Source organism: Microtus ochrogaster, chromosome 5, assembly GCF_000317375.1.
Source record: "Microtus ochrogaster isolate Prairie Vole_2 chromosome 5, MicOch1.0, whole genome shotgun sequence".
NCBI lineage: Eukaryota > Metazoa > Chordata > Mammalia > Rodentia > Cricetidae > Microtus > Microtus ochrogaster.
In genome coordinates, this window is record NC_022012.1 from 81420006 (window position 1) to 81439334 (window position 19329).

General features: G+C 53.5%; 2 protein-coding genes across 10 annotated transcripts in view; both read left to right on the forward strand.

Annotated features, from left to right (window-relative positions):
* The window catches only part of Lamb2 (laminin subunit beta 2), a 14340-nt gene extending 7943 nt beyond the window's left edge, over positions 1 to 6397 (forward strand). For both annotated transcript variants that reach the window (XM_005347910.2, XM_005347909.2), the window contains exons 17-33: positions 670 to 802; positions 1170 to 1362; positions 1437 to 1580; positions 1766 to 1997; positions 2070 to 2233; positions 2317 to 2541; positions 2630 to 2847; positions 2949 to 3045; positions 3134 to 3506; positions 3800 to 3984; positions 4058 to 4299; positions 4379 to 4727; positions 5007 to 5214; positions 5292 to 5433; positions 5639 to 5815; positions 5909 to 6068; positions 6146 to 6397. In XM_005347910.2, the coding sequence (XP_005347967.1) occupies positions 670 to 802; positions 1170 to 1362; positions 1437 to 1580; positions 1766 to 1997; positions 2070 to 2233; positions 2317 to 2541; positions 2630 to 2847; positions 2949 to 3045; positions 3134 to 3506; positions 3800 to 3984; positions 4058 to 4299; positions 4379 to 4727; positions 5007 to 5214; positions 5292 to 5433; positions 5639 to 5815; positions 5909 to 6068; positions 6146 to 6282 (3379 nt within the window). In that variant the 3' untranslated portion in view covers positions 6283 to 6397. The remainder of the gene's footprint in view (positions 1 to 669; positions 803 to 1169; positions 1363 to 1436; positions 1581 to 1765; positions 1998 to 2069; positions 2234 to 2316; positions 2542 to 2629; positions 2848 to 2948; positions 3046 to 3133; positions 3507 to 3799; positions 3985 to 4057; positions 4300 to 4378; positions 4728 to 5006; positions 5215 to 5291; positions 5434 to 5638; positions 5816 to 5908; positions 6069 to 6145) is intronic.
* Positions 6398 to 6592: 195 nt separating this feature from the next.
* On the forward strand, positions 6593 to 19329 carry Usp19 (ubiquitin specific peptidase 19). 8 transcript variants are annotated; one of them, XM_005347914.3, is made up of 27 exons: positions 6593 to 6747; positions 8107 to 8366; positions 8594 to 8626; positions 8929 to 9057; positions 9145 to 9278; positions 9356 to 9661; positions 9790 to 10006; positions 10133 to 10289; positions 10983 to 11054; positions 11170 to 11285; positions 11384 to 11604; positions 11903 to 12098; positions 12178 to 12311; positions 12426 to 12584; positions 12666 to 12776; positions 13267 to 13377; positions 13464 to 13565; positions 14923 to 15063; positions 15156 to 15274; positions 15476 to 15613; positions 15709 to 16022; positions 16125 to 16235; positions 16324 to 16540; positions 16617 to 16769; positions 16852 to 17012; positions 17093 to 17271; positions 18852 to 19329. In XM_005347914.3, exons 2-27 carry the CDS (start codon positions 8243 to 8245, stop codon positions 18966 to 18968), a joined length of 3972 nt encoding a protein of 1323 aa, XP_005347971.1. In that variant the 5' UTR covers positions 6593 to 6747; positions 8107 to 8242; the 3' UTR covers positions 18969 to 19329. The 8 variants fall into 8 exon arrangements, with proteins under 8 accessions (XP_005347971.1, XP_005347974.1, XP_005347972.1 ...); XM_005347917.3 differs by having other exon boundaries at positions 11390 to 11604; XM_005347915.3 differs by having other exon boundaries at positions 9359 to 9661.

Genomic DNA, 19329 nt, shown 5'->3' on the forward strand with positions numbered 1-19329 from the left:
AAAAAAAAAAAAAACAAATAAAAAAACCTGAGCCGGGCAGTGGTGGCACTCCTTTAATCACAGCATTTAGGGAGGCAGGTGGATCTCTGTGAGTTCAAGGCCAGCCTGGTCTACAGAGTGAATTCCAGGACAGCCAGAGAAACACAGCGAGACCTCGTCTCAAAACCCGCCCCACCAAAAAGAAAAAAAAGCAAAACAAAAACAAAAAAAAAACAGAAACAAAAATCAACCAAGTAAACAAACAAAAAACTGACAAATTGCCATGTCAGGAGACAGGTGGATGCCAGGTTCTGTATTTTCAGTGATATTGGTCTGTATGGATGTATGATTCCAGAAAGTCACATTTATGGGATTCTTCTGTCCAGATTCCCTGTCAGGGCCTCAGCAGGTTGTCCTAGTCTGGTTCAGCTGTAGCCTCTGCCTTGGTCAGTAAGTTTGATTGCTATGAGTGGCAGTATCTAAGACCCAGGATTAGATCTCTGTGAATTCGAGCCCACCTGTCTACAGAGTGAGTTCCAGGATACCCAGAGCTGTTACAGAGAGAAACCCTGTCTCGAAAAAACAAATCAAAAACAACAACAACAAAATTAAATAAATAAAAGGCCCAGGATGATGGTTGCACGGACCCTGAGTGGCATCTTGTGTTGTCTCTGTCCTCCCCATCCCCAGGGTTTTAGTGTTTCCCAGACCGGTCTGCCTTGAGCCTGCTATCTCCTACAAGCTGAATCTGAAGCTGCTGCGAACCGGGGGACGTGCCCATCCTGAAAGCTCCTACTCTGGGTCTGGACTACTCATTGACTCGGTAACATACCCCTCTCGCTCATATCAGCCAAGAAGGCGGGGCCTCTGGGGTGGACACTGTGATGGTGGTGATGATTAGGAGGGTCTTGTGATAGGCAGTCCAGCGGGAAGGGGGGGTCAAGGGGGATGGCGCACACCTTTAATCTCAGCACTCAGGAGGTGGAAGCAGGTGGATCTCTGTGAGTTCGAAGCCAGCCTGGGACAGGCTCCAGAGCTACCCAGAGAAACCTTGGTTTCGAAAAACCAAGAGGAGAGAGAGAGAGAGAGGAAGAGAGAGAGAGAGAGAACAGGTTAATGGCAGCGCTAAGTCAAGCTCTCTGACAGTACTGATGCGATCCTATGTGAGCTGCATTCTTGCGTCTCTTCAGCTGGTGCTGCAGCCCCATGTCTTGGTACTAGAGATGTTTAGTGGGGGTGACGCTGCTGCCCTAGAGCGCCGTACCACCTTTGAACGCTACCGTTGCCATGAGGAAGGTCTGATGCCCAGCAAGACCCCTCTGTCTGAGGCCTGTGCCCCCCTCCTCATCAGTCTGTCCTCCTTGATCTACAATGGTGCCTTACGTAAGTGTAATCTTGACACGAATTGGTAGGCAGAGGTGGGAACTTAGCCTAATCTGCTCTTTCTCTTCTCACAGCATGTCAGTGTGACCCTCAAGGCTCCCTGAGTTCTGAGTGCAACCCTCATGGTGGCCAGTGCCTGTGCAAGCCTGGAGTGGTTGGACGCCGCTGTCACGTCTGTGCCACTGGCTATTATGGCTTTGGCCCAGCAGGTTGTCAAGGTATTTGTCTATCTCCTTGTCTCTCCTCTTCTCTTTCCTTTCCAGCGTCAAGACTCCCTCTTCCCTTTCTTTGCTTCGTCCTTCATCGACTCCACCTTGAATCCTATACTTTTAGGTTGGGGGTTCCTTGATTTTTCTATCATTCCTCACCTTTCCCACCCTGACCGTCTCTACCTTATCCCCAGCCTGCCAGTGTAGCCCTGATGGGTCACTCAGTGCCCTATGTGATGGGACTAGTGGACAATGTCCCTGCCGAACTGGTGCCTTTGGTCTTCACTGTGACCACTGTCAACGTGGCCAGTGGGGATTCCCTAATTGCCGACCGTGTGCCTGCAATGGGCATGCAGATGAATGTGATACCCGTACAGGCGCTTGCCTGGGCTGTCGTGATTACACCGGGGGCGAGCACTGTGAAAGGTGAGCCTAGTGCAGGTGTGAGTGGTTGGTGGCTGGGCAGGCTGCCTGTGGCTAACCTTCATTTCCCTGCAGATGCATTGCTGGCTTTCATGGGGACCCACGGCTGCCCTATGGAGGCCAGTGCCGACCTTGTCCCTGCCCTGAGGGCCCTGGGAGCCAGCGGCACTTTGCCACTTCTTGCCACCGGGATGGATACTCCCAGCAAATTGTGTGCCACTGCCGATCTGGTTACACCGGTGAGTGGGTAGGGCGCACAGGTATGGGATCAGGGTGAGGTAGCTCAGCTCAACACTCATAGTTTCCTCTTGACTGATGACAGGACTTCGATGCGAAGCTTGTGCCCCCGGGCACTTTGGAGACCCATCAAAGCCAGGTGGCAGGTGCCAACTGTGCGAGTGCAATGGAAACATTGACCCCATGGACCCTGAAGCCTGTGATCCCCACACAGGACAGTGCTTGCGTTGTTTACACCACACAGAGGGGCCCCAATGTGGCCATTGCAAACCTGGCTTCCATGGGCAAGCAGCCCGACAGAGCTGTCACCGTGAGTATGGATATGGGGAGAGATGGTTGGGGCGGGTTCTGCTGGAGATAGCTTCTCTTCATTGCTGTATCTGTCTTGGCTTGCCCAGGCTGTACCTGCAATCCTCTGGGCACAAATCCCCAGCAGTGCCCATCTACTGACCAGTGCCACTGTGACCCAAGCAGTGGGCAGTGCCCATGCCTCCCCCATGTCCAAGGCCTTAGTTGTGATCATTGTGCCCCCAACTTTTGGAACTTCACCAGTGGCCGTGGCTGCCAGCCTTGTGCTTGCCACCCAACCAGGGCCAGAGGCCCCACCTGCAATGAGGTATGGAATCCTGGAGATATCTGGGTATGGGGAGTCAGTTAACTGCCTCCCAGGCACGACTTTTGGTAGAGACTCTGAGCCTTGCTGTGTTTGTACCCTAGTTCACAGGGCAGTGCCACTGTCATGCCGGCTTTGGTGGGAGGACTTGCTCTGAGTGTCAAGAGCTCCACTGGGGAGACCCTGGCCTGCAGTGCCGTGGTGAGAAATCTGGAGAGACAGAGTGGATAAAGACTGCCTCGGTGTGCATCACAAGGGCCCTAATACTGTGGCTTGTCTTTTTCTGCAGCTTGTGATTGTGATCCCAGAGGAATAGACAAACCTCAGTGTCACCGCTCCACAGGCCATTGTAGCTGCCGCCCAGGCGTGTCTGGCGTGCGCTGTGACCAGTGTGCCCGTGGCTTCTCGGGTGTTTTTCCTGCTTGTCATCCATGCCATGCATGTTTTGGAGATTGGGATCGGGTTGTACAGGACTTGGCTGCTCGTACACGACGGCTGGAGCAGTGGGCACAGGAGTTGCAGCAGACGGGTGTGCTGGGTGCCTTTGAGAGCAGCTTTTTGAATATACAAGGGAAGCTGGGCATGGTCCAGGCCATCGTGGGTGCCCGAAATGCCTCAGCTGCCTCTACTGCAAAGCTTGTAGAGGCCACGGAGGGACTGCGGTATGGATGGAGCTAAATAAATATGGTGGGGCCGGGTGGTAGTGGTGGACTCCTTTAATCCCAGCATTCTGGAGGCAGAGGGAGGCAGATCTATGTAAATTTGAGGCCAGCCTGGTCTACAAAGTGAGTTCTAGGACAGCGAGGGCTAAACACAGAGGAAATCCTGCTTCAAAAAAAACTAACTAAATAACTAAATAATAATAACTAACTAACTAAATACATGTGGTGGGGTGGAGCAAAGGTCCAGAAGATCGGGAGTGAAGCCTCTTTGAACCTGCCCCCTATTGATATAGCCATGAAATTGGGAAGACCACCGAGCGCCTGACTCAGGTAGAAGCAGAGCTAACAGATGTTCAGGATGAGAACTTCAATGCCAACCATGCGCTCAGTGGTCTGGAAAGAGATGGGCTTGCGCTTAACCTCACACTGCGGCAGCTTGACCAGCATCTGGATATCCTCAAACATTCAAATTTCTTAGGTTAGTTGTCGGTTAACTAGGCAGGTGGGTCAGGGTCGTGGTTCAGCTGACTGACCCCTCTGATCCCACGTAGGAGCCTATGACAGCATCCGAAATGCCCACAGCCAGTCTACAGAAGCAGAACGCCGTGCCAACACCTCCACCTTTGCAGTACCCAGCCCAGTGAGCAATTCAGCAGATACCCGGCATCGGACAGAAGCGCTCATGGGCGCCCAAAAAGAAAACTTCAGGCGCAAACACTTAGCTAACCAGCAGGCACTGGGGCAGCTCTCTACATTCACCCAGACCCTGAGCCTGACTGGCATAAATGAACTGGTAAGGTACAGGAAAGGGGTGGGATAGGTTGGTACAGGTAGTCTTCCCACGGAACCTTGATTTGTTTTGTACCTGGCAGGTGTGTGGGGCACCCGGAGATGCACCCTGTGCTACCAGCCCTTGTGGGGGTGCCGGATGTCGGGATGAGGATGGGCAGCCCCGTTGTGGTGGCCTCGGTTGCAGTGGGGCAGCAGCCACAGCCGATCTGGCACTGGGCCGGGCTCGGCACACACAGACAGAGCTGCAGCGGGCACTGGTAGAAGGTGGTGGCATCCTCAGCCGAGTGTCTGAGACTCGTCGGCAGGCAGAGGAGGCACAGCAGCGGGCACAGGCAGCTCTGGACAAGGCTAATGCTTCTAGGGGCCAAGTGGAGCAGGCCAACCACGAGCTTCGAGAACTTATCCAGAGTGTGAAGGACTTCCTCAGCCGTGAGCCTCCCTTGTGGCCCAGGCCATATGGTTGTTTTCCTTGTGTCTGTGTGTACTTGAGTCTCAGGGTCTGCAATGGACATGTTTTTGACCCTGTGTCTGGCCCCTGAGTCCCTATCTAGTCAATGTCCCTAAGTCTCTGCCCTTTACGTTGTCCCTGTCCTTTGTTTACATCCTTATATGCGTTTTAGCAAACTCCTACGGCATGTGCAGTATGAGAACCCACATAGCAGGATGATGTTCCCAGGCTCATGTTGGCCCTTGCCTGTGTCTCCATAGAGGAGGGAGCTGATCCTGACAGTATTGAAATGGTAGCCACGCGCGTGCTGGAGCTCTCCATCCCAGCCTCGCCTGAGCAGATCCAGCACCTAGCAAGTGAGATTGCAGAACGTGTCCGAAGCCTGGCAGATGTGGACACAATCCTGGCACATACTATGGGCGACGTGCGTCGGGCTGAGCAGCTACTCCAAGATGCACAGCGGGCACGGTCTGACCCCAACCCTGACCCCCATTCCTGAAACCTGGTCCTGATACCTGCAGACCCTGATCTCCCCTTTTCCTCAGGAGCCGGGCTGAGGGTGAGAAACAGAAGGCAGAGACTGTACAGGCAGCACTGGAGGAGGCTCAGAGGGCACAGGGCGCTGCTCAGGGTGCCATCCGGGGAGCAGTGGCTGACACACAGAACACAGAACAGACCCTGCACCAGGTGTGGTCTCCCTAGGACATCAGTGGGACAAGGTTATGGACATATATACTATGTATCTGTTTTGTTTTGTTTGAGGCAGGGTCTCACTGTGTAGCCCTGGCTGACCTGGAGCTCACAGAGATCAACCTGCCTTTCCCTCTCCCTTGCTGGGGACTAAAAGCGGATCTGTTTAAGATCTGTTTAAACCTAGGCCCCTCTGTGACAGGTCCAGGAGAAGATGGCAGGTGCAGAGCAGTCGCTGAACTCTGCAAGTGAACGGGCTCGGCAACTGGATGCTCTCCTGGAGGCCCTGAAACTGAAACGGGCAGGAAATAGCCTGGCAGCATCTACAGCTGAAGAAACAGCCGGCAGTGCTCAGAGCCGTGCCAGGGAGGCTGAAAAGGTGAGATGAGGCAAAGCTGTTCTGAGGGAGTATGGGTAGTGTAGTTGGGACTCCGCTGTACTAGCATACCGACCCTGCATTTTCCATCTGCAGCAACTGCGGGAACAAGTAGATGACCAGTACCAAACCGTGAGGGCGCTGGCTGAGAGGAAGGCCGAGGGTGTGCTGGCTGCACAAGCCAGGGCAGAACAATTGCGGGATGAGGCACGGGACCTGTTGCAAGCTGCTCAGGACAAGCTGCAGCGGCTACAGGGTAGGAACCCGAGTGGGCAGAAGCTAGAGAGGTGGGATTGTGGGAGAAAGACCTAAACTGTGCCTTGACTCTTCTAGAACTGGAGGGCACCTATGAAGAGAATGAACGGAAACTGGAGGGCAAGGCGGCCCAGCTGGATGGGCTGGAAGCCAGGATGCGCAGCGTGCTCCAGGCCATCAACCTGCAGGTCCAGATTTACAACACCTGCCAGTGACCACTCCCCCGGGCCTAGCCTCGTCCCCAAGCACTGTTCCACACGCGTGTTTGTCCACACTTTAATTAAAGAGCTTTTGGCTAGCAAGTGCTTTCAATAAACCAGTGTGAACCTTCACTGTGTTGTCGGGCCTTTGATGGGAGGGGTGGAGGACCGCTATACATTGTCATCAGTAGGACTCTAAGCGAAGGCCAAAGCACCGGAACCCCTCTTCTTTCTTTCCGGCCCTCCCCAGAGCTGCCCTTCATTTCGGTCCCCACTCTTGCCGGAAGTGCGTCACCAGCTTCCCACTCCGCCTCCCATAGCCATATCTAGAAGTCGAAACAAAACAAGCGGCTGAAGCGGCGGCGGCGGAGCCGGGACGGGGGAGGGGCGCGCCGGAACCGGAACCGACCCGACGCCGGAACCGGAATCGAGAGCGGGTTGCCAGGGCCCGAAGAGGGCTGGTGGCGGCGGGCTCGCTCGGTGAGTGCTGCGGGCCGCAAGTCGCCGGTTCGGCCCCAGCGGGAAGGCCGCGGCGTTGGCCTGTGGCGGCCTGTTCAAGGTCATGGGCCGTGCACGCCCCGACATCTCGAGCCCCGCGCTGTGCGGGGCCCACCGATGCCGACTGAGCCGTTATGCTACACCCGTGGCCGGCCTCTCTGTTTTTAAGAGGACTAGAGCGAGGGTGGCTTCCTGGAGGAGGTGGTGGCAGGCCTGGGATTCGGAGGTTGGAGTCGGGTAGCAGCCTAGATGGGGCGTTGGTCTGTGGTCAGTAACTCTGCAGCCTTTCCGACCAGCTGGGATCTTTGGATAGTCTCTCTCCCGCCTCGACGCCCTCCGAGCACGGGGAAGGAACTCTACCTGTGAATAGGGCCTAGGTGTAAGGAGGAAACGGCGGGTGTTCTGCCCTCAGGCCTGGACGGCTGGCTGTCACTCAAGATTCAGTTCAGCTCTCTGACTGTACAAGGGTATTTTTATCATCCCATCTTCCCCAAGGGAGCATAGATGCATCTCTTCTGGCTGAGCAAGCCGGGCTTGAGGATGCTAGGGGTCCTAGGTCTGCGGTTCATCTCTCCACTCTCGCTTCAGTCTCTGGTTTTGAGAACTTCATTTTGGATGTAGAAATCCAGAATCCACACACAGGTGGGAAACTGATTAGGCCTCTGTGTATCAAAGCTGATGAGTGAAGGAACCTGGAAATAGGGCAGTGTCTGTTTCAGTGTCATGCTGGATGCCCACCATCGTGTCTCAACACTTGAGTCCACTCTTCTTTGGAGCTGGGGAGAGAAATACACAATAAGCCCGTGTAGTTTCAGAAGGAGGAGCAGGGAGCCGAGCAGGACCGTTTTAGGGCTGTGGCAGCATCTGGGGTGGGTCCATTTTCAGCTATAGAGCCTGGCCTTTCTACAACTACTTGATGGTCTCCGCCTCTCCTGCCTTCCTCCTTCACCTTCTGCTTGCCTGGTGGTGACTAAGCAGCCAGTGAGAGTGAAGGAGGGAGCAAGCGCTCTTCTCAGAGTGCTGGTCTTGTGGGTTGGAGCCATGGCTCCTGTCCAGAGGGTGAGCCTGGTCCCAGGCCGTGACTGCCTTGACCTCGCACTTCCTTAGTGCACTGTCCAGCATTGTGGATCTTTTGGAGACAGTCAGGAGGTGTGGCCTGAAGCAGTTGCTGCTACATGAATTATTTATTTCCTCATAGGGTAGCTTCAGAGTATACAAGGCTGCCTCAGATGGTGACAAGATACTGCCATTTAGGGTCAAGAGTGTCCTGAATTGCAGAGTCCTGGTCATAGGCAGGGAGCAAATTGACTTTGGCAGTGAATCGTGGTCTATTTTCATTAGGCTGTTGGTTCCTTGCTGAAGGATTTGGCTACAAAGAGTTGCCAAGATAGCTGGGCCGGGAAGAAAGCGCCGCAGCCCTGACCCAGACGCTGTTGCCGACCCTGGGGCACTCTGGCTGGCTACCAAGCGGCTCAAGATGTCTGGCGGGGCCAGTGCTACAGGCCCAAGGAGAGGGCCCCCAGGATTGGAGGAGGCCACTAGTAAGAAGAAACAGAAGGATCTCGCAAACCAGGAGAGCAAAGATGGAGATCCTAGGAAAGGTAGGCGTGGCATTTCCAGATTCTCGTGGCTGCTTCTTCCCTTGTCTCTGGACATGCAATTTAGGGGTCTGTTCCTCCCTCCTTTATCATGGCTTGATGCTGAGAAAAAGACCCATTGCAAGTTGGATGAAGCCTCAGCCTTAAGCCTGAGGAGCTTGGCTAAGATCCAGACGGTGGGGTCTTGGATCTGGCTCCTCATTATTGTCTGTTTTTCCTTTTGTTGCCAGTGTCTACTCCTCGAAAGGAGCAGACCAAAGAGGGTGAGTAATGAATGGGGCTTTTCAGCGCGATTTGAGGGGAAGGAGAATTTAGCTCCCATCCGAGCAGTAGGTTTGGCTTTTTTGGTTTTTCGAGACAGGGTTTCTCTGTGGCTTTGGAGCCTGTCCTGGAACTAGCTCTGTAGACCAGGCTGGCCTCAAACTCACAGAGATCCACCTGCCTCTGCCTCCCGAGTGCTGGGATTAAAGGCGTGCGCCACCACCGCCCGGCTTGGTTTGGCTTTTTAACCTGTGTGTTGCCATTAGCAGTGACCCCTCTGAACCCTTTGCCATTCTCCATATAGAATTGTTGCTTGATTGGAGACAAAGTGCGGATGAAGTGATTGTCAAGCTGCGAGTAGGATCGGGTCCTCTGCGTCTGGAGGAAGTAGATGCTGCTTTCACAGACACAGACTGTGTGGTGCGGCTTCCAGGTATGTCCCTCTGCCCTTCGTACAATGTTTCCTTTTGCATTCTCTAGTATCCCCCACCTCAGGTCACTGTTGCTACTCTCTTTCCAGATGGTCGGCAATGGGGCGGTGTCTTCTTTGCGGAAATACAAAGTTCTTGCACCAAAGTGCAGGCTCGGAAGGGGGGTCTCCTACAGTTGGCACTACCCAAGAAGGTGCCTCTGCTCACCTGGCCCTCTCTCCTGGTAAGTTCCAATTGAGTGTGTGGGCCTTGGGGATGCCTAGTGTATTCAACAGGGTCTAACTGTTGTATCTTTGGCAGAAGAAACCTTTAGGGACCCAAGAGCTGGTGCCAGGGTTGCGGTGTCAGGAGAATGGACAAGAGCTGCCTCCCATTGCCCTGGAGCCAGGCTCTGAGCCCCGCAGAGCTAAACAGGAAGCCCGAAACCAGAAACGGGCCCAGGGCCGTGGTGAGGTAGGCTCAGGAACTGGCTCTGGGGCACAGGCAGGGCCCAGCGCCAAGAGGGCTGTGCATCTCCACAGAGGGCCAGAAGGGGAAGGGTCCAGGGATGGCCCTGGTCCCCAAGGTGATGCTCCACCCTTTCTGTCTTCTGACCCAGCCACCCAGGTGAGAGTTAGGTGCCTATTTGGGGACTGGGGAAGGAATGTGGACTAGAGTGGGTGCCACCTGCCAGACCCAGGGCTAAATCTTGCCCCTTTTTTTCTTTTTTTTTGTGCGTGCGCACGCGTGATTAGGTTGAGGTTGAGGAGCAGCTCCATGTACCACCACTAAACCCTCAAACCAGTCTCCTGGGCTCAGAGAAGAATTTAGGCCTCTTGACAAGAGAGAAGACAGTGTCCCCCAGTAATGACCCAGTCTCCCCAGTCATGGTCCGGAGCAGAGACCCTGAGAAGGATGACCATGTCAAAGAGGAGATGGCAGTAGGAGCAGATTCTGCAGCTTTGGTGGATGGTAAAATCGGGATTGGCCAGACAGACCCCAGGTTGGGTTGCGAGGTTGATGGTGGGTAGGGAGGAGTGTAGTAACAGGCTGGAATTTGTCTTGGATTGGTGACCCTGAGTCATGGTCTCAATATAGACCCAGAGTCCATGGTGAACCTGGCATTTGTCAAGAACGACTCGTATGAAAAGGGGCCGGACTCAGTGGTGGTGCACGTGTATGTGAAGGAGATCTGCAGGGACACTTCGCGAGTGCTTTTCCGAGAACAGGACTTCACACTCATCTTCCAGACCAGGTGTGTTACTGGGGCTGGGACAATGGTCTCAGGTGGGGATATGTTTCAAGCGTTTTTTTTTTTTTGTTGTTGTTGTTGTTGTTGTTATTTGTTTGATTGGTTGGTTGGTTTTTAGAGACAGGGTTTCTCTGTAGCTTTTCAAGCCTGTCTTGGAACTAGCTCTTGTAGACCAGGCTGGTCTCGAACTCACAGAGATCCACCTGCCTCTGCCTCCCAAGTGCTGGGATTAAAGGCTTGTGCTGCCACCGCCTGGCTGGTTTTTTTGTTGTTGTTGTTGTTTTTTTTAATATTTATTTATTTATTATGTATACAACATTCTGTCTGTGTGTATGCCTGCAGGCCAGAAGAGGGCACCAGACCTCATTACAGATGGTTGTGAGCCACCATGTGGTTGCTGGGAATTGAACTCAGGACCCTTGGAAGAGCAGGCAATGCTCTTAACCGCTGAGCCATCTCTCCAGCCCCCTTTTGTTGTTGTTGTTGTTGTTGGTTTTTGTTTTTGTTTTTGAGACAGGGTTTCTCTAGCTTTGGAACCTGCCCTGGAATTAACTCTTATTGACTAGGCTGGCCTCGAACTGACGGAGATCCGCCTCTCTCTGCCTCCCAAGTGCTGGAATTAAAGGTGTGTGACCCCCCCTGCCCGACTTAAAGTGTTTTCTTTTGTCCTTTCCCTTCCCTGCTCTGCCTCTGCAGGGATGGAAATTTCCTGAGGTTGCATCCAGGCTGTGGGCCCCACACCATCTTCCGCTGGCAGGTGAAGCTCAGGTTGGTGGTGCCCAGCCCCACTACTGCTACTGTCACTTGGGTTTCCATTTCTCTGGCTTGTTTAGCTTGGCACCTGCTTCGTCTCAAGTCTCTGAACTCAGCTTTTCCCTGACAGGAACCTGATTGAGCCAGAGCAGTGTACGTTCTGTTTCACGGCCTCTCGCATTGATATCTGTCTCCGGAAGCGGCAGAGTCAGCGCTGGGGGGGACTGGAGGCCCCGGCTACACGAGGTCTGCACACGAGCTCCCTTCATTGCCCCCACCCTGCCAATCAGGACCCCCGTCACACATGCTGCTAACCACCAGCCCTCTCATTCCCCCTTTTTAAGGTGCAGTGGGTGGTGCAAAGGTTGCCGTGCCGACAGGTCCAACCCCTTTGGATTCAACCCCTCCAGGAGGTGCCCCCCACTCCCTCACAGGCCAGGAGGAAGCCAGGGCGGTGGAGAAGGAAAAACCCAAGGCTCGATCTGAGAACACGGGGCTGGATGGGGTGGTGGCCCGAACCCCCTTGGAGCACGTAGCTCCAAAGCCAGAACCACACTTAGCCTCGGTGAGAATCTTAGGCTGGGAAGGGCCAAGAATCAGGCTGGAAGATGGGTGGTAGTGGGGTACACCTTTAATCCTATCACTCAGGAGGCAGAGGCAAGAGGATCTCTGGGAATTTGAGGCCAGCCTGGTCTACAAAGCGAGTTCAGGACAGCCAGTGCTATCATGTAGAGAAACCCCGTCTCAAAGAAAGAAAGGAAGGAAGGAAGGAGAGGAAGGAAAGGAAGGAAGGAAGAAACTAATAAAAATAATGAGGCCGGGGGTATCAGGGCTGCTCTGTCATGTTTCCTTTGCTCCCACAGCCCAAACCCACATGTATGGTGCCTCCAATGCCTCACAGTCCGGTGAGTGGAGATAGTGTGGAGGAGGAGGAAGAGGAAGAGAAGAAGGTGTGTCCGCCAGGATTTACTGGCCTTGTCAATTTAGGGAACACCTGCTTCATGAATAGCGTCATTCAGTCTCTGTCCAATACTCGGGAACTTCGTGACTTCTTCCACGGTGAGGTCTTTGCCCAGGAGCCTGGGGCACAGGCAGAAGAGGAACCTTTGTCTCTCACACCTTTGCTTGACTGTTCTAGATCGATCCTTTGAAGCTGAAATTAACTACAATAACCCACTGGGGACTGGTGGGCGGCTGGCCATTGGCTTTGCTGTGCTGCTCCGGGCCCTATGGAAGGGCACTCATCAAGCCTTTCAGCCCTCTAAGCTAAAGGTGATTTGTGATTATTCTCAGTCTTGTTTAGAGAGGATTCGGGGGGCTAGCTAGTGAGGGGCCTGGTGAATGGGTATTAAGATTTCTCCTTAACACTTTGACCTCCCCATTCAGGCCATTGTGGCAAGCAAGGCCAGCCAGTTCACAGGCTATGCACAGCATGACGCCCAAGAGTTCATGGCTTTCTTGTTGGATGGGCTGCATGAGGACCTGAATCGGATCCAAAACAAGCCCTACACAGAGACTGTGGACTCAGATGGGCGTCCTGATGAGGTCAGTCAAAGTGGGGTTGTAGGGTGGGGTTTGGGTGGCGCAGCTCTTAGGTCTCCTCAGTTCTCACCATTTTTTTCTCAGGTGGTGGCTGAGGAAGCATGGCAGCGGCACAAGATGAGGAACGACTCATTCATTGTGGACCTGTTTCAGGGCCAGTACAAGTCGAAGCTCGTGTGCCCTGTGTGTGCCAAGGTGCGGTAGACTCCCCTAGAGAGAGACACCCTAGTTAGTTAGGCTGGTTTGGTTAGATTGAGTTGTGAATTTTTAGGGAGTACTGGGCAACATTTGGGGAAGGAAGGTGGCAGAGAGGCCTAAGGTTCTGTGTGGTCCTGAGGAATCAGCAGGGTAGGCTTCCTGAAGTTGGAGCAGGGGGGAGATGTGGATGGATAGGTGTGGTGTTGCAAAGATAAGTAAGGTGTGACGAAGTTGTGGGTCAGGTTGGAAAGGTATGTGGGATACAGGTGAAGGGAAGCTTGGGTTGGCTAAGCTGCCAGAAAAGGAATCGTGCCTGAGGAGGGGCGTTGGTGGGCCCCCTTGCTCAGCCTAGTGCTCTCTCTGACTGGGAGTTTGCTGACTGGCTGAGGGAGCCCTGAGGACCATCAGTGAGCCTGCATCAGGCTCTCCAGGAATAATGAGCATCTCGATCCCTTGTGACACCCTAGTGTCACCTTTGTGTCCACAGGTCTCCATCACTTTTGACCCGTTCCTTTATCTGCCGGTGCCCTTACCACAAAAGCAAAAGGTTCTCCCCATCTTTTATTTTGCTCGGGAACCCCACAGCAAACCCATCAAGGTGAGTAATGAGCCTCTTCCCTCTGGGCCATCCTAGAAAAACGTGACTCTCCTTTGCCCCCACTAACTTTACCTTTGTTGCCAAAGTTTCTGGTGAGTGTTAGCAAGGAGAACTCCAGCGCAAGTGAAGTTTTGGATTCCCTGTCTCAGAGTGTCCATGTGAAGCCTGAGAACCTGCGCCTGGCTGAGGTATATCTCTTTACCAAGTTTCTGCATGTGTGGCTATCTAAGTTTTTTTTTTTTTTCAGTATTTTATGAGTGTTTTGCCTACTTGTATTCATGTATGTGTGTACCATGTTGTGTGACTGGTGCCCATAGAAGCCAGGCGATACAGTGTTGAACCTCCTGGAACTGGAATTACCAACGGTTGTGAGCTGCCATGTATGTGCTAGGAATAGACCCCCCATTCCCCATCCCACCAAGATCTTAGAGAGCAGCCAGTGCTCTTAACTACTGAGCTATTCCTCCATTCCTCCAGCCCCATATATGTATTGAAGGACAGACAGACATGTACTATTAATGGTATCTAAAGATGTGTATATGAATGTAAATACTTCTGCAGAAACTTAGGTTGTAGGTGTTTTTTTTTTGTTGTTTTTTCGAGACAGGGTTTCTCTGTGTCTTTGGAGCCTGTCCTGGAACTAGCTCTGTAGACCAGGCTGGTCTCGAACTCACAGAGATCTGCCTGCCTCTGCCTCCCGAGTGCTGGGATTAAAGGCGTGCGCCACCACCGCCCGGCCCGTTGTAGGTGTTTATTGAGACCAGGCCTTGGGCTGTGTTACATAGGATCCTGAGTTCTCAACCAGCATTAGTTTATTCCCCTCTGAGGTGCCTCTTCCCAGGGATAAGGAGCTTTGGCAGAGCTTGAGCTTGGGCAGGATTATCAGGCCATTTTCTCCATTATTTTTTTCATTTTTGGTTTTTTTGAGACGGTTTCCATTTGTATAGCATTGGCTGTCCTGGAACTTTGTAGTTCCAGACTGGCCTTGAACTCACCCGAGATTCACCTGCTTCTGTTTCCTAAATGCTGGGATAAAAGGTGCGTGCCACCACTGCCTGACTTTTGTTTTTGTTTTCCGAGACAGGGTTTCTCTGTGTAGCTTTGGTGCCTGTCTTGTAGGCCAGGCTGATCTTGATCTCACAAAGATCCACCTGTCTTCCTCCTGAGTGCTGGGATTAAAGGCCTGTGCCACCACCGCCTTTTTAACCCAGCAGCTCCCATTTTTTCTTGGAGTATGAGTGTGGAAGAGGCTATTTGAATGTGGACCTTCCCTAATAACACCTCATAGTCTTATCAGGGACTTGCTAGTTCTCGTAGGGGTAGAGGCCCTCAGTATGGTCCATGTAGTTGACTCTTGCCCAGGTTTTGTCTCTCAGGTACTCCAATGTACTCTCTGCCACTGGGCGGGTATATTCCTCTTTAAGACCACAGGTCCTTTTCTTCCCTGTCCCAGTAGATTTCAGTGCATGACCAAGCCCTTCATGGTGCTGTGAAGCAGACCTAGAGAAAGGGCTTATCACCTGGCATCTGTGTGTTTATCTCTAGGTAATCAAGAATCGTTTTCACCGTGTTTTCTTGCCCTCCCACTCACTGGACTCTGTGTCCCCAACTGACGTGCTCCTCTGCTTTGAGCTGCTGTCCTCAGAGTTGGCTAAGGAGCGGGTAGTGGTGCTAGAGGTGCAGCAGGTAAGTGGGGGCCAACCTGGTGCCACGGGGCCCTGGTGGGTGCTGGTCACTCCTGCCTTTAATGCTTTACTGAGCCAGATGACTCACCCTAGCGCCCCCAGGTACCCAGCATCCCTATCTCCAAGTGTGCAGCCTGCCAGCGGAAGCAGCAATCAGAGGACGAAAAACTGAAGCGTTGTACCCGTTGCTACCGCGTGGGCTACTGCAACCAGTGAGGAACCCTATGGCCTCGCCCCTCCCATTTTCTCCACCTGACACTTGCCATCCTGTCCTTTCCACACAGCAGCACATATTTTAAGCCCTCCCCCATTTGTCCATTTTATCAGGCACTGGGGGACAGGGCTGGCATACCTAGTCCCCAGGGCTTCAGACTTAGGTGTAAGGCCCTAGTCTTACCACTCCTTCCTTCCAGGTTCTGCCAGAAAACCCATTGGCCTGACCACAAAGGCCTCTGCCGCCCTGAGAACATTGGCTACCCCTTCCTGGTCAGTGTACCTGCCTCACGCCTCACTTATGCCCGTCTTGCTCAGCTACTAGAAGGTTATGCCCGGTAAGAGCTCAGAGGACTAGTGTGGGCAGGGAGCAGAGGTGCTCAGGTGTCGGACAACAGGTCAGAATTCTTATTGCCTTGTTGTCTGCTTGTAGATACTCCGTGAGTGTGTTCCAACCACCCTTCCAGCCTGGCCGAATGGCCTTGGAATCACAGAGCCCTGGATGTACCACATTGCTTTCAGCTAGCTCTCTGGAGGCTGGAGATAGTGAGAGAGAGCCGATCCAGCCTTCTGAGCTCCAGTTGGTGACTCCCGTGGCTGAGGGGGATACAGAGGCTCCCCGTGTATGGGCACCCTCTGATCGGTGTCCTATAGCTAGCACCAGTGGAATTTCTTCTGAGATGCTGGCCAGTGGGCCTATTGAAGGTTGTTCATTACTTGCTGGTGAGAGGGTGTCCCGGCCTGAAGGTAAGCTCTGTTGAAATGCTTTGGGTGTTGCAGGAAAACATTGGGGAAGGTTATTTAGACCGTAGTGGACAGATAAGCACTGATTGTCCTGCTTCGTCTTAGCTGCTGTGCCTGGGTACCAACACTCAAGTGAAGCCATGAATACACACACACCCCAGTTTTTCATCTATAAAATTGATGCATCAAACCGAGAGCAGCGGCTTGAGGACAAAGGTGTCTGATGCTGTGGGTGGAAGTTGTGGGGTAGCTTGGGCTGGCTGCTCCGCACAGCTGGGTGACCACTGTCTCTGCTCACCTCCAGGGGAGACACCATTAGACCTAGGTGATGATTGCAGCCTGGCTCTTGTGTGGCGGAACAATGAACGCCTCCAGGAGTTTGTGTTAGTAGCCTCCAAGGAGCTGGAGTGTGCCGAAGATCCAGGCTCTGCTGGTGAGGCTGCTCGTGCTGGCCACTTCACCCTGGACCAGTGCCTCAACCTCTTTACTCGGCCTGAAGTGCTGGCACCTGAGGAAGCCTGGTGAGGATGAGGCAGCAAACTGGTGGTGGTGCAGGCTGGAGGGAAACTTGTGGTTCTGACTCTTCTGTCCCTGCAGGTACTGCCCACAGTGCAAACAACATCGCGAGGCCTCCAAACAGCTGCTGCTGTGGAGGCTGCCCAATGTGCTCATTGTGCAGCTGAAGCGCTTCTCCTTCCGTAGTTTCATTTGGCGTGACAAGATCAATGATTTGGTGGAGTTCCCTGTTCGGTGAGCACTGAGTGAACCCTGGACAGGGCTTGGGGCCCAGGGGCATACTAATTGCCTCACCCTTCTCTGACTGGGACTGCAGGAACCTGGACTTGAGCAAGTTCTGTATCGGCCAGAAAGAGGAGCAGTTGCCTAGCTACGACCTGTATGCTGTCATCAACCATTACGGAGGCATGATTGGTGGCCACTACACTGCCTGTGCACGCCTGCCCAACGATCGCAGTAGCCAGCGCAGTGACGTGGGTGAGGGCACACACAACCAGCAGGCTAGGTGGTGGGGTGGTGGTACAGGCCGTGTTCATATTCTTCCCACCCTGCTATAGGCTGGCGCTTGTTTGATGACAGCACAGTGTCAACTGTAGACGAGAGCCAGGTCGTGACACGTTATGCCTATGTCCTCTTCTACCGTCGGCGGAACTCTCCTGTGGAGAGACCCCCCAGGGCAGGTCACTCTGAACACCACCCAGACCTAGGCCCTGCAGCCGAAGCTGCTGCCAGCCAGGTGAGGCATGGGGGCGGCTTGACAGTCTAGTTGGTGGACAGGGCTGGGAATATAGCTCTCTTTCCTCTACAAGCCTGCAGAATTCAGAGATGGGGTTCCTTGACATTCGGGCCTCGCCCAGGGGCATTCTAGAAGACACCTTAGGAACACAGTCAAAGGTATAAATAAATAAACATGCTGCCACCGGTGCGCACAAAATCCACATCCAAGAACTGCCCTGAACCTCAGCAGGCATGCTACTATAAGCAGACTAACCCTCACTTCTCCCAGCTCTCCCCCACATTCTCCACATGCCACCCTAGAGACCCTCATTGGTGATTACCCTTGTGTTCTGGCGTACACTCAAGATATCCCTGTCAGAGATGGCTGTCACCGCCAGTGTGGTCACACTTTCTGTGAGAGCAACTCTCCCTACTGAACCTTCGTGCTCTTGGGTCTCGGTTGCTGACAGGGTTCCAGGGGTTCGTGAGCACAGCCACTCTGCTCTCTCTACCATCAGCCTTCCCTGTACTTCGTTCCCTGTACTCCCTTGAGACCTTGCTGTCAGGCTCACAGACACAACAGAGCGGTCAGGATCTGGGCATGGGTAATCCTGAGGAAATTGCCATGAGGTTGGCTGCTTAGCCTCTGTGAGCTGGTCCCTTCTTTGGGAAGCCTGAACTAAAATCTGACCAGGTAACTCTACTCCCTTGCCTGTGAAAAGTTAAATGTGGATTAAAAGCTGCCTAGAGGAAGTCAAAGGCTGTTAGAATTTTCATATCCTAATGTTCTCAGTTTAGAAACCTCCATGCTGGCTACATACCTACCTCCCTGCTGCTTGATCTGGAATGTGGGGGCTTAGGCCTGGTCACCTTGATGTGACTGTCTTGGCTAGGGGTCTCAGGGAAACTGGGGCCTCCCGTCCTCTGGGTGCTGATGGCCCTTTCCACATACCATAGGCTTCCCGGATTTGGCAGGAGCTCGAGGCCGAGGAGGAGATGGTGCCCGAGGGGCCTGGGCCTCTGGGTCCTTGGGGGCCCCAAGACTGGGTGGGGCCCCCACCACGTGGCCCTACCACACCAGACGAGGGCTGCCTCCGATACTTTGTCCTGGGTACCGTGGCGGCTTTGGTGGCCCTTGTGCTCAACGTATTCTATCCTCTGGTATCTCAGAGTCGCTGGAGATGAGCTCACCTGCAGGCACCTCCTGTGAGCTGGCCTACCTGCCTGCTCACCAGGCCATGCCTACCTTTGTGGTGGGGAACAACTCTAGGCTCTGGGCCTCAGTGTATGTATCTGGTGGGAGACTTGTGGGAACTGCAGCCTCTTCAGGGGCAAAGTATCCTAGGGTATGTGTCCATCCAGTTGTCTGTTCCTCTGACCCTTGTCCTAGGGCTTGGCCCTGCTGGAACTATTTCCTGTATTTAAAGTGTTAATAAAGTGAGCATTCAGGCCCGATCTCGTCTCTCTGTCTAAACGCCGCTGCTGTCTGCGCCTGCCTAGGGGCCCTCCCTTGGGTGCCGGGGCTCTGAGCCAGCACCCCCGGGATGCCAGGCAGTATGCTGGGCAACCCCCAACCCCTGTCCTCGTATTCTGTTGCAGGGACTAGGCCCTGGCCAGGCCCCCGAGGTGGCCCCCACGCGGACAGCCCCTGAACGCTTCGCCCCCCCTGTGGACCGCCCAGCCCCCACGTACAGCAACATGGAGGAGGTCGATTAGCAGGTCCCTGGCTGATGGAGGGACTGGGTTTGGGGGATCCCCTTCAGAAGGCCATCTCTTTTCCACTTTTCCTTCTGTCACTCAGAGGACACTGGTTCCACCAATGGGAAGCTGGGGGGGCATGATCTGGGGGTGGGAACTTCACAAATTGTGACCTCGTCAATTGGTCCCCAGATTAGCGGGCCTTGGCTTTCTCAGCTGCCTTCAGTGCTGCGTGTTTCTCAGTTGTACCTTTGATTCTTTCTGACCTGCATTATAAACATTATAATTTTATTCTAAAAATTGTAATTTTTTTGCATTTTGGAAGTGATTGCTGCTGTTTAAATATATTTTAAAAATAAATAATGAATAAGCAGACTTA

Coding starts and splice junctions, on each gene's coding strand:
- Usp19 (XM_005347911.3), top strand. CDS start 8,243: ATGTCTGGCGGGGCCAGTGCTACAGGCCCAAGGAGAGGGCCCCCAGGA. Junction 12,585..12,665: donor CAGATGGGCGTCCTGATGAG/GTCAGTCAAAGT, acceptor TTTTTTTCTCAG/GTGGTGGCTGAGGAAGCATG. Junction 13,566..14,922: donor AGAACCTGCGCCTGGCTGAG/GTATATCTCTTT, acceptor GTTTATCTCTAG/GTAATCAAGAATCGTTTTCA.